This window comes from Suricata suricatta, chromosome 14, assembly GCF_006229205.1.
Source record: "Suricata suricatta isolate VVHF042 chromosome 14, meerkat_22Aug2017_6uvM2_HiC, whole genome shotgun sequence".
Taxonomy (NCBI): Eukaryota; Metazoa; Chordata; class Mammalia; order Carnivora; family Herpestidae; genus Suricata; species Suricata suricatta.
This window is the reverse complement of record NC_043713.1, coordinates 44073599-44089799: the sequence shown is the minus strand read 5'-3', so window position 1 is coordinate 44089799 and position 16201 is coordinate 44073599. Positions and strand designations below refer to the sequence as shown.

The following is a 16201-nucleotide window of genomic DNA, read 5'->3' as shown; positions in this document are numbered from 1 at the left end:
TGAGGTTATCATTGTTCTGACACAACAGTCGCACCTTTTACTAGTCAACCAGTAGTAGATGGGATGTGAGACTGAGGCAGCAGCAAAGCTTCAGTGACTAAGAGAAATGGGGAAAGAGGGGAAGGTTCTGCCTCTGTACGGCCCGACAAAACTAACCATGATGCTGAGCATGGAGTGTAGAGAGGAGAACTGGGCCATGTTGTCACCCCTGCCATCAAGGGTCTCAGGACAAGTGTACCAAAACCACAAGGACACAAAAGTACTGAGGCCAGACTCGCCTCTCCAGCTCCATCACATACCTATATACCCACGTGGATAGACACACCCAGCAGGCATATCTTTTTTACTTAGGAGGGTAGGATGGCATGTGTGCTGGCAGCAAAGTTACATTGCCCTGCCACATGCATTTTCTGATATGCTGTGTAACAAATAGGGCATGTGCTTTGGAATTGGATAGGCCTGGGTTTAAGTTTACAGTTACACAGACCTAAGTTCCAGCAAATTGATATATTTAATAGTATGACCTTGAGCATGTTGCTCCCATCTTTAATTTTAAATACAATAAAATTGATTGATATAAAATAAAAGCTGTTTTTGCTTTACACTGTAGTGAGAAAGTTGTAAATAAAGCAGTATAAGTCACCTTTTCCTGCTGCTTTGGCAATTCTAATGGCTGACAAAATAGGCAAACCCTACCAGAGAATCAGACAGTCGAATGGAGAGGAAGAGGGAATTTAGTAATGAGTTACTTGCTTATAAATAGAATGAGGCTGCATTAAAATGTCTTCAGAGTTATATTCATATATAGGATATGTAATGCAATATAACACTTTGCCTTGCTTTATTTTTTGTTTAAATTACATTTATTTATTTTTGGGACAGAATAAGACAGAGCATGAGTGGAGGAGGGGCAGAGAGAGAAAGAGACACAGAATCCAAAGCAGGCTCCAGGCTCCTAGTTGTCAGCACAGAGCCCCACATGGGGCTCAAACCCACTAACTGTGAGATCATGACCTGAGCCAAAGTCAGACACTTAACCCACTGAGCCACCGAGGCATCCCTGCCCAGCTTTCTTTTTTAACACAATGATAGTGGAAATGTCATAGAGTTCAAGTTTTGTCCAAATTTGTAATAAATATGTTTCTTAAATACATATTTCATTACATATTTGAAGATACAGAGTTTAGATAGAAAATATAAATCCCTGTTTCGAGTGAGCACAGCCCCACTTCAGCTGAGCTTGAGCTGCACGTCAGGTAAGTGAGAGCCCCATTTTGGGTGAGCTAGAGCCCCGTTTCAGATGACCATGAGCCCTGTTTCAGGTTAAAAAACAAACAGGCTCCACTTCGGGTGACCCCCACCTCTCTCTCCCTCTCTCTCTCTCTTTCATCTCTCTCTCTGTACCTCACTCACTTGCACATTCTCTCTCTCTCTCAGAAAGAAGGAAGGAAGGAAGGAAGGAAGGAAGGAAGGAAGGAAGGAAGGAAGGAAGGAAGGAAGGAAGGAAAGGAAAAGAAAACAGAAATGTATGGGGGCACCTGGGTGGCTCAGGTGGTTAAGCATCCAACTCTTGATTTTGGCTCAGGTCATGATCTCATGATTTGTGAGTTTGAGCCCCACATTGGGCTCTCCTGACAGTTTGGAGCCTCCTTGAGATTCTCTTTCTCTCTCTGCCCCTGCCTCACTCTCTCTCTCTCTCAAAAATAAATAAACATAAAAAATGAAAATATAAATGTATAAAGTATAATTTGTGTTGGAAATATTTAGAAATTACTGGTATAATTGAAATTTGCATTTTTTAACTTTTTCTTTTCAGATGTTCAGTGCTGAAGAGATTGAATTACAAGTAACTGAAATAGAAAAGGAAAAGGAGGAAGCAGAGAAGAAAAAATCCAAGAAGACTACCTAATTCTTAGGATGAACATTAGGAGCCATTAGTGTTTTGTTGTACTCCTCGGAATTATTTAGTGAAGTTTTAAAGGAAATAAGTTGGTTTGCGGCATTACATTAAATAGTTATGTGCTGTTTTGAGAATGCCACACTTGGGCTGTCTTCAGTCTGTTACATAGACAGACTTGTCTTAGTGCGAAGGTATTCTTTGAAAACAAGTGTCACTAGTTGTTGAAAGCGGTCATAATTCCACATAAGCCTTAGACTGCACTTAATAACTTGTCCAGTGTGTTACTCTTCTTCATTTGTGCAGACCTAAGGAAAAAGTTTAATGTTTAAAAATTAATAATTTGTTGATGTTTGAGTATTGACATTAGGTAAAGATATAGCTATTTCAAAATAAACTGAATACTGAGGCATGCTTCTGCATGAATGATAAAAATATCCTTGTGTTGGTGAATTGCCAAAATTTTGTCAGAGCCTTCTTTATTTTTAAACATTTTATCATATTCTACCTTTGTCATTTTATAAGTTACAGTACATGATTTTTCACCGAACAAATATTAAAGGCTAATCTAAATAGGCAGTTAAAGTGTGGTAAGAGCTTATAAGGGCATCTGAATGGAGTGCTATTTATAGGAAAATGAGAGAAATGAATACATATAATTCTTAGTTTCAATTTTATCTTAGTGTCCAGTATGTTAGGTTTGTTATGTGTTCCATCAGCCATCTGAGTGCTTACTATGTGCTTGACATTGAGGTAGGCTTATTAGGAGTAATTTAAAAATATAAAAAGTGTAGGTCCACAAAGGACCTACAGAAAGAATGTGCTCAATTCCTGTAATGAGGTTATATTTTTGAAGACAAAGGATATTAATCGGCATAAAAACAAAAGCCTCTATATCTTTCTATTTTAGAGCTTTTTATTCTCTCTCTCTCTCTCTCTCTCTCTCTCTCTTTTTAATTTTAGAGAGCACACCAGCAGGGGAGAGGGCAGGAGCAGGGAGAGAGAGAATCTCAAGCAGTCTCCATGCTCAGCGCAGAGCCCAAAGCAGAGCTCGGATCATGATCTGAGATCATGACCTCAGCGGAAACCAAGTGTCAGATACTCAACCAACTGAGCCACGCAGGTGCCCTTTTTTCTTTTGCATGTTTTTTTTGGAGACAGATAGGAAAGAGGTTGAGTTTTCGCAGACGAATAAAAACCTCAGAGTAGATGTTAACAGGAAAGAATCCATTTGGGTAAATAGCTACCATAAGACAATCAATGCCATTGGTGGTTGTAGTGCTCTGTAGCAAGGGGAAAGGAAAGAGCAGAGTCAGAATTTTCAGAGATAATGGGGTACCTGGGTGGCTCAATTGGTTAGGCATCTGACTCTTGATCTCAGCTTACATCTTGTTCTTGAGGTCAAGCCCTGTGGGCATGGAGCCTACTTAAAAATGTAAGAGATTCAAAGACTTTGGGGTATCTCAGTGGCTCAGTCAGCTAAGCTTCCAACTCTTGATTTTGGCTCAGGTTATAATCCCAGGGTCGTAGGATCGAGCCCCATGTCACGCTCTGTGCTGAACATGGAGCCTGCTTGGGATTCTGTCTCTCTTTCTCTCTCTCCTTCTGCCCTGCTCACATGCTCTATCCCTCTCAAATAAATAATAGATAGATAAATAAAATAAAACTTAGATTAAAAAAAAAAAGAATGTGAGAGATAAAGACCTTAACAAGGCCCCCTCACTGGTATTCATTCCCGGGGATTCGCCCTGGGCCAGATTCCTGTGACCTGCTGCTGATGCATTTCACTTCTTCCGACAGAAACACTCCAGGGCATTTTCTAGGGCAGAAGGTACAATCTGTATTCCACTCTGCTTCAGGCCACTCTGACTTATGTCACTCTACCTTTCTGGTTTCATTGGAACCATGGACTTCTGTGGCTCCTTCTGTCCTTCCTCTGTTTTGTTTTATCATACTATACCTTTCTTCTTTAAAACTTAGAATCAAAGATAAATACTTGTTCCAGGTCACTTCTGGCCCCTTTTATCTTTCCAGAAGCAAAGATGTACTTCCCAAGTAGAAGGCTTGCTGAATAAAAATTTAGCATTTTGGAAAAAGACAACTTTGAAAATCAATGATCAGCCCCCTCTGAAGGTATGTCAGCACACAGGCACACCCAATATACAACATCAAGGGCAGGATGCTCATATCACACTACTGCACTGCAGTGAGCCCACTGTGAGTCCTTAATACTCTTGACATAATAGTTGATAACAAATATTTGACAAATACTGAGTGTTCACAGTGGCAGACACTATTAGATGTGAGGGATATAGTGGTAAGGAGTAGACTTCCTATTTGTCCTCATTACTGTGCACTGAAAAGATGGCTATTACACCCAAATTGGGATTAACACTGTGAAGCTCTGTGAGTTTTTCCTTTCTGAACTAGAAGTCCTACAGGAGGCAGGGCTGGGATTCACCTCTCTCCCATCTTCATTTCCACAGCTTGCCTGTCACTAAGACTTAATACAGGTTTCTTGAGCTGTGATGACTTGTGCAGGTTGTTGCAAACAGCTGAAATTGAGAGTGGGGACAGGAATCATCTAATCTCTCAGTATAGAAGTCAATTTCCTAATTTCTTCTGGCCCTTCTTGAACATTACAGTAATGGGAAGACATCACATGGTCAATGACTGTATTGCAGGCAGGGCCCCTGAAAGTGGATTCCAACCCTGGTGAAACGAGAGGACTTGAGGAAGAGAGGAATATATTGGTGTGGCCCTGGAAAGCCTTCTGAAGCGTAACTTGAAGTTACATTCCCCAACAACTCATACCTGACTGAACGTTCCCTATGTGCTGGGTACCAGAGATGAAAAAGATACGGTCCTTGTGTTGAAGAGGTCATCGTGCCAAAGAGTTGAGCCCATTCTGACAAGTTATATGAATAACGAAATGTGTATTTCTCTTATAATCTGTGAATTTAATATAAAGCATGCTGCTGATAGTTCTGGAGTAATTTATTTAAATCTTTGCTAGTAAATGTAGCACACAACACCAAATCTTCTAAAAGGGAAATGAGACATATTATTGTGTATTAAAATAAAGAAGGTGGTAATACCTCCCGATTTCAGCTTCCAATCTGAGGTCAGGACAGTCTATATCTCTAGGTGGATTTGGCTATAAACATATGTTAATGACTCTTCTCTGAACCACTGCTCAGCTGTGTGGCGTCCACATTTCCTATCTGGGAATAATAGGGACACATTATCCCAATGGTATGGTTGTAATTCCACCCCTTGTTTTCATTTTTAAGTTTTATTTATTTATTTATTTATTTGTTTATTTATTTGTTTATTTAATTTGAGAGGGAGACAGCGAACACACATGAGCAGGGAAGGGAATGAGGGGGGAGAATCCCAAGCAGGCTCCACCTGGTCAGCGCAGAGGCTGATGTGGGGCTTAAATTCAGGAACCCTGAGACCATGACCCAAGCCGGAACCAACAGTCTGCCGCTTGAGTCACCCAGGCACCCCACCCTTTGTTTTTACTTAACAAGTACTCATACAGTACTTACTACATACCAGACCCTTTTGAGTTCTTTACAAACATTAACTCGTTTAAGTATCTTCACAACTCGCATGAGATGCATGTAATTGATGTCCAAAGTGCTGACCTGTACTTTGCCACCACAGCTGTCCATCAAAATGGACATATTTTTCACACATCCCTCCCCCACAAAGCTCTTTCACGACAGGACTTGTTTATCTATTTCATGGGCTTTATTCTTCCTGTAACAGGCAGGAGGGTCTGATTATTTTTGGCTCATTTGCATTGTTTTACTTTAGAAATCTGTTACTCTGACCAAGTTTCACGATATGCACAAAGCAATGTTTTTTAATATGAGGTTTTAACCAAAACATACTCTAACACCCTTGTTATTTAAAATGTCATTTTTACTTCTTTTACTGAGAGAAAATTCCCATATGGAAGCACTTTGTGTTTTTTGTGCATCATATCCTCAAGGTGAGATAATCACAAACATTTGGTTTTAGGACTCAGCTAAGCAACTGCACTTTACATGACTGGGTTAGGGTTAACTAGACAGTCTGAAAATCCCTCACTACAAGCATAGAAATACTTTCTAACAAACATTCTTTTAAATGCATAGCTTAGCTGACAACAAGGAAAATCCCTAGGGGCCAAAAACAAAAAGATTTGAAAGTCTGAGAAGGCATTTTGATCAGATGCAGGTGCAGCACTGTTTGTACTGGCAGAAGGAATCAAAGCAAACTAAGAATCAGGCAACAGAGAGCACCTAGAAACATCTCCACCCGTACTGGGGCACTTGGTTCACAGCAGCTAGTATTTTATATCAATGGATAAAGGATTAAGTTCTTCAGTAAATGGCGACAGGACAACTGGTTATCCATTTGAAAAGAAAATTGGACCTCTACTCCGTTCTATTAAAATCAATTCCAGATGAATTAAACATCTAGACACATTAGACAAAATTTTTAGAAGACTGTAGGAAAACATCTTTAAGACCTGGAAGATAAGGATACGTTTTCTAAATAAGATACAAAAAGTGCTAACACTTAAGGAAAAGACTGATAATTCGCTACCTGGAAATATAAGCTACTCTACATGGAAATATAAAGAAAGTGAAAAGACAGGCCACAAATGAGAGGAGACATTTGTAACACATTCAACTAATGAAAGGTATGCATCTGAAATTTATAAAGAACTATTGATTCAAAGGAATAAAAAATACAATGCAACAGAAAAATGGATGGGACATTTAAAGAGGTGGTTCACAGAAGAGGATAACTGAATGATTTTCTCTCTTTATGAAGAACTTACTAAATGATGTTCTCCTACCAGACTAATCCAGGAAACGTATAAGGATTGCAAGATCCTATTTTCAAGCCATCAGTTTGGCAAAAATAAAAAATGACTGTATAAAATATTGGTGGGTATCTGGAGCTACAAGAACACTTATCTACTGTTATTAGGACTATAGACTAGGTTGGCTGCTTTGGGCAGCAAGTTAGATCTAGTAAATTCAAAGAAGTTGCCCTTTTGCCAGGAATGCGACTCCAAGGCATACAGTCTACAGAAACTCTAACATACGTGCACAAAAATAATCACACGTTGTTTGTGATAGCAATATATACATATATATGTTATAACCTGATGTTTATGGACTGACAGAATTGACTGAATACATAATAATGCACTCCTACAGTAGCATACCATATAGCTGGGGAAAAGAAGTCACTGGGGGCGCCTGGGTGGCTCAGTTGGTTGGGCTTCCGACTTCGGCTCAGGTCATGATTCCACGGTTCGTGGGTTCGAGCCCCACGTCAGGCTCTGTGCTGACAGCTAGCTCAGAGCCTGGAGCCTGCTTTGGATTCTGTGTCTCCCTCTCTCTCTGACCGTCCCCTCCTTGCACTGTCTCTGTCTCTCAAAAATAAATTTAAAAAAAAAACATTAAAAAGAAAAAAGAGTCACTACAGCTACATGCATCAATACAGATATATCTCAAAAATATAGTGAGTGGGGCACCCAGCTGATTCAGTCTGTAGAGCACAGACTCTCGACCCCAGAGCATGGAGCACGGAGCCTACTTTAAAAAAAAAACATTTTGAGCAAAAACTAAAGCCAATTGTGAGAAAGTACACACAACGTGATGTTTATAGAAAGCTTCAAAACCTAGTGTTTAGAAGATACAGTATTTGAGGCAAAACTGAAAGAAAGCAAGGGAATGGTCATTGCAAAGTTCAGGACAGTGAGGACAGTGCTTCTGTACTATCTGTTCCAGCAGGGAGAACAAGGTACAGGAGCTGGAGCCAGCAATTACTTCCTCAGAAATCCACATACATGTTCAGTGGTTATTGAACAGTTCTAAAGACGCCTAATCTGATTAAAAGCTACAAGGCTTTTCATGGTGTTTTTAATAGTGGGTTATAAAGGTGCATTTAAGATCTTGATTGCAAGACGCATATATCAGAAACAACATGAAGAAATGCATGTAATAATCTTATTGAAAGGATTTTTATAGTATTACTCTTTTAATAAATAATACATTCAAATAGAACATAACTTTAAGGTTTGGTTTTTTTTTTTTTGAGAGAGAGAAAGTGCATGCATGAGGGGAAAGGGGCAGAGAGAGAAGGGGCGAGAGAATCCCAAGCAGGCTTTACACTGTTGCAGAGCCCCACACAGGGCTTGAACCCACGAACCATGAGATCATGACCAGAGCTGAAATCAAGAGTGAGATGCGTAACCCGCTGAGCTGCCCAGGTGACCCTAATTTTTAAATTGTATCATCAAAATACTCCATCTTATTTTTGTCTACCAGTGACTTGAGTTCCTCTTCTTGGAAGCAATCATATTATCAGGGTATTTCCACTCATGTTGACAATATCTCCTATTGATGTATTATACATATAGAAACAAACACATGTAAATATATCTTTCAGTGCAAATGGTACCATGCTGCATACTGTTCTCTATCTTGCTTTTTTCACTTAATATATATTTGAGAATCTTCTCATGTAAGGATCATTCTTTCCAATGTAGATGTAACATTAAATTATCAGTCTTCAATGGATGAACTGTTGATACTGTTGCTATTGTAGATGCTGCAGTGAATAACCTTTTGTCATTTCACATGTGGAAGTATATATACAGGGTAAATCACTAGAAGCAGAACTGCAGGGTCAAAGGTACGTGACACAATTTTATGTTTTTCCTAACAATGAGAATCTCTCCTTTTCTACACCTTCCCATTGTAGATGTACTCACTTTGTATGCTGTCAACTCAGCGAACCTGAAACTGTTTTCCAGAATTCTCTTTCCTGTACAGTTCTGAGTTTGAGTTGGACACGAGAAATTCACATAAGATTTGAAAGGCAGAAGGGAAGCAGCTCAGTGTAAGAAGGCACAAGGCATTGTAGCAGCTCGCAAAAAATGCTGGATTACTGGCCCACTTGGTCGGTGTGGAAAGACATCCAGAACCATAGCTACTCCAGTTCCTCCACATTCTGCTGGATCTTTTCCTTCAGACTCTTTGGGAACAGGGCCAAGCATGTGAGAAGCTTCAAGATCAAGGACACCAACTGTTATTTTAGGTCCGAAGCATCCCCAGATTTCGAGTGGTTACAATTTGTCCTCATGGGTTACAGTTTATTCTCACCCTCCCCCCTTCCCATCCCACTTTCCTTCCTGAGGACCAGACTGAGAAGATTAGAGGGACAGAGGCAACAACCTTGCAGAGACTTCTCCACCAACTCCCACAATTGGGAGGGATAATAATTTATACATAAAATTGCCAATTCTGCATCATAGTGGTTTCATTTCTTTAACTGAACCCAGACTGATACAATAGTGCTTCAAACATTTTTGCCAATGAATAGGCAAGATTGCAATATTTTTTGCATTTTTACTTTAAAAAACATTCCCAATATTCAGTTTACATTTTTCTTATTATGGATGATGCTGAACATCTTTATGTGTGTTTAAATGTCTTTTAAGAACACCTGGCTGGCTCAGTCAGTAGAGCACGCCATTCTTGATCTTAAGGTTTTGAGTCTGTGCCTCACATTGGTTGTAGAGATTACTTAAGATATAAAATCTATAGGGGCACCTGGGTGGCTCAGTTGGTTAAACAACTCTTAATTTCGGCTCTGGTCATGATCTCACAGTCATAAGATCGAGCCCCATATAGAGCTCTGTGCTAAGTGTGGAGCCTGTTTGGGATTCTCTCTCTCCTCTCTCTCTCTCTGCCCCTCCCCCCACCCACATGTGTGTGCTCTGTCTCTCTCTCAAAATAAATATTAAAAAAAATTTTTTTAGATAGAAAGAGAAAAAGAAAAAGGGACAGGTAGAGAGAGGAGAGAATCTTAGGCAGGCTCCATGTGGAGCCCAACACAGGGCTCAATCTCACCACCTTGAGATCATGACCTGGGCCAAAATCAAGGCTTGGATGCTTAACTGATTGAGCTACCCAGGCACTCACTCAAATATTTAAACAAAATAAATAAATAATAAAATATTTTTTAAAAATAAATAAAGACCTTTTGAATTTTTCTCCCATTGATTGTTCATACCCGTTACCTAATTTTTCCAATGGATTTTGTGGGTTTATTTCCTCATTGCTTTGTAACCACTTTCTACATATTTGAGAAATTACCCTTTTGCATATGTGCTAAGACAATGCTGGCTACTATAATAGATAAATCCACACAGTAAAAGTTTATTTCTCAATCACAAATCCCATTGCTGATACTTTTATATACTTTCTTATATAATACCCTCTAAACAAAAATCTAGGAAACAAGACTCCCCCTCCTCCATTTTCTGGCTCTGCCACCTTCAACATGCCATTTATTTTCTTTTTGTTTTGTTTTTTAAGCTTTATTTAAGTAATTTCCACACCCAACATGGAGCTTGAACTCACCAAGGTCAACAGTCACATGCTCTTCCCACTGAGCCAGCCAGGTGCCCCAATATGCCATTTTCAAACATCCCCAAGACTTCTGTGTCCATCTGCATGAAGCTACCAAGTGGGGAGTTTGGAGTATCAATTGTGATTTAAAAAAAAACCACTCACTCAATAAACTAGAAACAAAAGGGAACTTCCTTAACATGATGAAGGGCATTTTAGAAGAACCCAAAGCTAGTATCATACACAATGGTGAAATCTTTCACCTTATGACCAGGACAAAGACAAGGATGCTCACTGTCACCATTTGTATTCAACATGGTATTGAGGATTGGCAGTCTTAGCCAAAGCAATTGGTCAAAAAAAACAATATAAAAGACATCCAAATTGGAAAAAATAAAAAAAGAAAAACTATCTGTGGGTATTTGTTTATTCTAACAGTTTTGTTTTTTTTCTTATATAATACTTAGAGTATAAAAGAAAGTAACAGAATAAAAAAAAGCAACACACAAATTTAGTTGAGTTTTATATACTAAAACAATCCAGCAAGGAAATTAAGAAATTCCATTTACAAAAGCATCAAAAAGAATACTTAGGAATAAATTTAACCAAGACAGCAAAAGACTTACACAATGAGAACTACAAAACATTGCTGAAAAAAATCAAAGATGACACAAATGGAAAGTCATCCTCATTCGTAGATTGGAAAACTTACTACTGCTAAGATACCAATACCATATAATACTATCTACAGATTCAATACAACCTGTATCAAAATACCAATGATGTTCTTTACAGAAATAGAAGAATTCATCCTAATCTGAAAATTAAAGAAGAATTGCTCATTGTAGTTTCTTATTTATTTCTTCTATTTTTTTTATGAAGGAAAATAAATTTACATAATCTGAATCAGTGTTCCTTTTATACTTTAACGTGTGTGTGTGTACATACACACATGGGCTCTGATTCAACAGGTTTGGGGGGAAGCCCAAGGGTCTTTTCTGCCAAGCTCCCAGGCAATGTCTAGGATGCATTGGTATCACCCAGGAACTTGTTAGATCTCATCAGCTAAGTACTTAGGAAAAATCTACATGTAGCCCCTGTAATCTATGTGATCTCTCTCCTCACTGCCCGTCCCTCATCTCACACACACACATACACACACACACACGCACACACACACACACACACACACACACACACACACACCCCTCTCTGCCTCATCTCTTGCCATTCAGGCCATCGCTGCCCTCCCTCCTACACCTACAGCCATAGTGGCCTCCCTACTATTCCTCATATACCCTAAGCAGGCTCCTGACTCAGGCCTTGCTGAGTCTTCTGCCTGGAACTCTCTACCCTACCCATCATGGGCATGCTTCCGTACTTCCTTTCACTTGTTGCACAAATGCCACCTTATCAGAAAGGCTTCCTCTGACCACCAAATATAAAATAGGATATCCCCCAACACATGACATATGTGTTGCTGTGTGTTTTCCTTAAAGTTTATTCATTTTTGAGAGAGAGTATGGGTGGGGGAGGGGAAGAGGGGGACAGAGGATCCAAAGTAGGCTTTGTGCTGATAGCAGCCACCCCAATGTGAGGCTTGAACTCATAAATTGTGAGATCATGACCTGAGTCGAAGTTGGACACTCAACCAACTGAGCCAGCCAGGCATCCCCATGTGTTTGTCATGTGTTTACGGAATGCCCCTCCCCATTAGAATTGTAAGTTCCATGTCTGTTTTATTCATTGGTAAATGGCCAGGACCAAGAATAGTGCTGGGCATATAGTAGGTACTTAATAAACACTTAATAAATAGTCAAGAGCCATTCATTTAGATTAAAACTTTTAAAACCCAAATCAAATACTAGTTGTTTCAACGTTTCTTAATTTAAAAGATATATGAAACTACTAGCTGATATATTTTTTAATTATCTTATTCTAGCATAATGTTATATTCATTGATAATGGATAAAACAACAGGAAAGAGATTTTGAAAAGTTCTCCAAATGTGTTTATTTGTGAATTATAATTCTGTCTTTGAAATGCACATAACATGTGAGTATCATGCATTTTTGGCTGGCCTGGTTACACTAAAATTCAGGGACAATTCAGGGGCACCTTATTCAAACATGTTACCTGTATTTGGATTTTGCTGGTTGTGTCATGTTTTCTCTATGCCCATTTTGGTTAAAAGAAACAAAGATTCACTCCAGAAGGATACAAGGAAATAAGGGCATTCGTGGGGAAGTACCAAACTCAGAACAATAGAATCACTTTGCCTACTAGGAATGGCTGCGTTAAAATTGTCCACATCAAGAACTTTGAATCTTAATTCCAATGTTAAAGCAGTAAGTGGATCTGTTCCTCTCCACACATCTGTTCTGTTCTTCTCAAACCACTGTCTCTCAGCCGCATTTTAGTTCTTTAACTCATCGCTTATGTTAACTCATGGTTCCTTTTCCCTTAAGTAAGCATCTATCTCATGTATGTGAATTACGGCCTCTCTAGCTTCTGTTTCAATTGTGATCACGTAGTATTAGCTTCCACAGTTTTAACTTCCCTTCTCCTTCCAAGGTTCCCAATTTCAATTCTGCAAAGAATAAATGTGTTTGGACCAGCTCACCACCATGAGCTTCAAGACTGGCTTGGGTAGCATACACATGCTTCTGCTCACTGAAAAACTTTGTCCTCCTCCTTTTCATTGATTGAGCGAACTCTGGACATTTCTTATGACTCACCACAGTCTTCTCCAAGAAGCCTTTCCTAAGATTAGAGACCTGACTTCTGTGTTTCCATAGCTTTTTACTGCAACCTGTTTCATACTGTCCAGTAATCATTTCCTATTTATATCTCCTACTAGAGTATAAGCAACTCTGGCTAAGAACTGTAACCTTAAAGTTTGGGGCCTCAATTTTTAAAAAATTTTTAATGTTTTTTATTTATTTTTGAGAGACAGAGAGAGACACTGCAAGCAGAGGAGGACCAGACACACACACACACACACACACACACACACACACACACACAGTCCGAAGACAAGGTCCAGGCTCTGAGCTAGTTGTCAGCAGAGAGCCTGATACAGGGCTGGAACCCACAAACCACGAGATCATGACCTGCGCTGAAATTGGATGCATAGCGGACTGAGCCACCCAGGCGCCCCTGGAGCCTCAATTTAATGATCACTAAATAAAGGCTTTAAAAAGGTTTTAACTTTATTGAAGCAATAGGCAAGATCTATTATTCAATCCCTGAAAAAGAAGAGGGACCGAGGGACTCTTTTTTTTTCTTTTTAAGTTTATTTACTCATTTTGGGAGAAGGAAAGAGCACAAGTTGGAGAGGGGAGAAGAAGAGCACGGAGCCTGCTGTGGGGCTCAACTCTGCAAACTGTGAGATCATGACCTGAGCTGAAATCAAGAGTTGCATGCTTAACTACTGAGACACCCAGGCGCCCTAGGAGGGATTCTATCTGATGGAGAAGTTAGGCAGATTATTGGTTACAGGACTTACCCTCCTTAAAAACTGGCTCTGGTGGGAGGGTGTGTTATTTTGGGCAGAGCAGCCTCAGCAGTTTCCTAAAACGTATTCCACAGAAGCTTCCTTTGGGCCATGTTGATGGGTGTCAGGTGATCGAAGGGTTCCTGACTGGGGGAACTGGTGGCCAGCTGGCCTCACAGAATAAAGCAGTCTTCTTCATTGCAGTGGTCATCAAACTGTGTTCTGTCTGTTCCTGGGTGTCTGAAACCATTTCATAAGGTACATGGGGTTCTTAATTGTTTTTATATCATACTAATACTAAAATGATGGACATTTCTGCTGATGGTACAAAAGTAGTGATGGGTAAACCTGTACCCAGTCATTGTATTCTTCACTGCCATCTGCTCACATTTTGTTTTTTTTTTTCAAGGTAATTTCCCTAAGAATGTCCTTGGTGAAGCAGTAAAAATTACATGTCTTTTAAGTATTCTGTGTAATAAAGTAAGAATTACACATAAAGTACTTTTGTTATTTACCAAAGTAAGATGACTGACTTGAGAAAAAGGACTTATGTGATTGTCTGAATTGCCAGCTGAACTAACTGCTTTCTTTCTTCAAGGACCATCATTTCTTTCAAGGAGGAAACTATGTTTTACAGTGTTTTCTCTGAAATATACTGACAAACTATTTTTTTTTCAGATTGGGTATTTAAGCAACCATTTTCTCAAAAATCAGAATAGTAAACCTGTCACTTCAACAAAAATACCTGACAGCATTTATTGCCAATGACAAAGTTCAACTTCAAGCAAAAATTAGAATTTTGGAAGATCTGTATATACTATTGAGAGATTGACAGCTTCCCAATACATAAAGCTGATGAGATTGGTGGTGTTATTGAGAAATATGACTTTTTGATATTGTATAATACAATATGTCAACATTTGGAAGATCTGAGTAACTCAGTGAACCAATATTCTCTAAAGACATGTTCAATACAACAAAATCATGCATGTCTAAAAGATCCATTAAAAGACATCCAATGTTGAGGCAGCTGGGTGGCTCAGTCGGTTAAGCATCTGACTTCGGCTCAGGTCATGATCTCACAGTTTGTGGGTTCAAGCCCAGCATCAGGCTCTATGCTGACAGCTCAGAGTCTGGAGCCTGCTTCAGATTCTGTGTCTCCCTCTCTCTCTCTGACCCTCCCCTATTCACACGTCTCTCTCTCTCTCTCTCAAAAATAAATTTAAAAACATTAAAAAAAAAGGACATCCAATGCAACCAATTGAATACAATTTTATAAAGTATGAAAAGTTAATTAATATGATTTCAATATCCACTTTGCAACTTAATTAAAAACTCCTACTTATTATTAAGTTTGATGCAGCAGCAAAGAATATCCACAACAATCTTAAAAGGCTGTTAAAATACTCTTCCCTTTTCCAACTCCATATCTGCATGAGGCCAGACTTTCTTCATAGACTTGAACCAAAAAGCCTAGCTGCAGCAAACTGAATTGAAGTAGATATAAAATCCAGCTGTTTTCTGTTAAGCCACACATTAAAGATATTTGCAAAAATATAAAGCATATACTTTCACTATTTTTAAAAATAGTTGTTTTTCGTTTAAAATATTTATGGTAAAGATGTTTATGGTAATATGTGTGCAAGTTTCTTGTGTCTCTCAGCTACAGATGCGCCTTTCTTTTCCCTCTTGTGATAACATAGTTGGACCCTGAAGGCATTTCTCCTTTGCCAGCTGGTGCCATGCTACACTCATGAATAGAGGGCACTGAAGTGATACTGCTGAGCCATAACACAAACGTTAGACTTCTGGATTCTGGTACTCTTTTATTATTATTATTATTCAGTGCTGATGAATTCCAGCTTTACCCTCAGGCCATGCTTTCCCCACTTCCAGTGGCTTCATAGATCAGCAATGGCCCAGTTCCCTGTGGCAAGTTTCTGCTTCACTGATGGACAGTGTGCTCCATGGTCTCTTTGAAGAAACCTGAGTCTTGGCCATAGAGAAGTCCTTCTCCTAATCCTGGTTCTTTTAATGTTCACTCTCCCTCTAGCTGAAGGGACTAAATGTATTTTTTTTTGCATCTGCTACTTCTGGATGCCTTAGAGTCTTTTTCTACCCACTTTGGCAGTTCTTCTATTAGCTAATAATTCTATTACATTTTCCCTCTTCAAATAACTGGTGTGATATCTGTCCCTTGATGGGACCCTGGCTAATATAACATATAATGAGGCTTTTATTGCTATTTTTTTAATGTTTTTTTAAAATTTATTTTTGAGAGACAGAGAGAGACAGCGCAATCAGGGTGTAAGGCTAAACCAAACAGACGCCACGACAGGCTTTAAGTTTCCCTTCTGAACTAGAAGGACTAAATTTGTT

General features: G+C 39.2%; 1 protein-coding gene across 2 annotated transcripts in view; it reads left to right on the top strand.

The window, feature by feature from the left end:
• The window catches only part of PSMA8 (proteasome subunit alpha 8), a 46136-nt gene extending 43802 nt beyond the window's left edge, over positions 1–2334 (top strand). For both annotated transcript variants that reach the window (XM_029921535.1, XM_029921534.1), the window contains exon 8: positions 1817–2334. In XM_029921535.1, the coding sequence (XP_029777395.1) occupies positions 1817–1909 (93 nt within the window). In that variant the 3' untranslated portion in view covers positions 1910–2334. The remainder of the gene's footprint in view (positions 1–1816) is intronic.
• The last annotated feature ends 13867 nt before the right edge of the window (positions 2335–16201 follow it).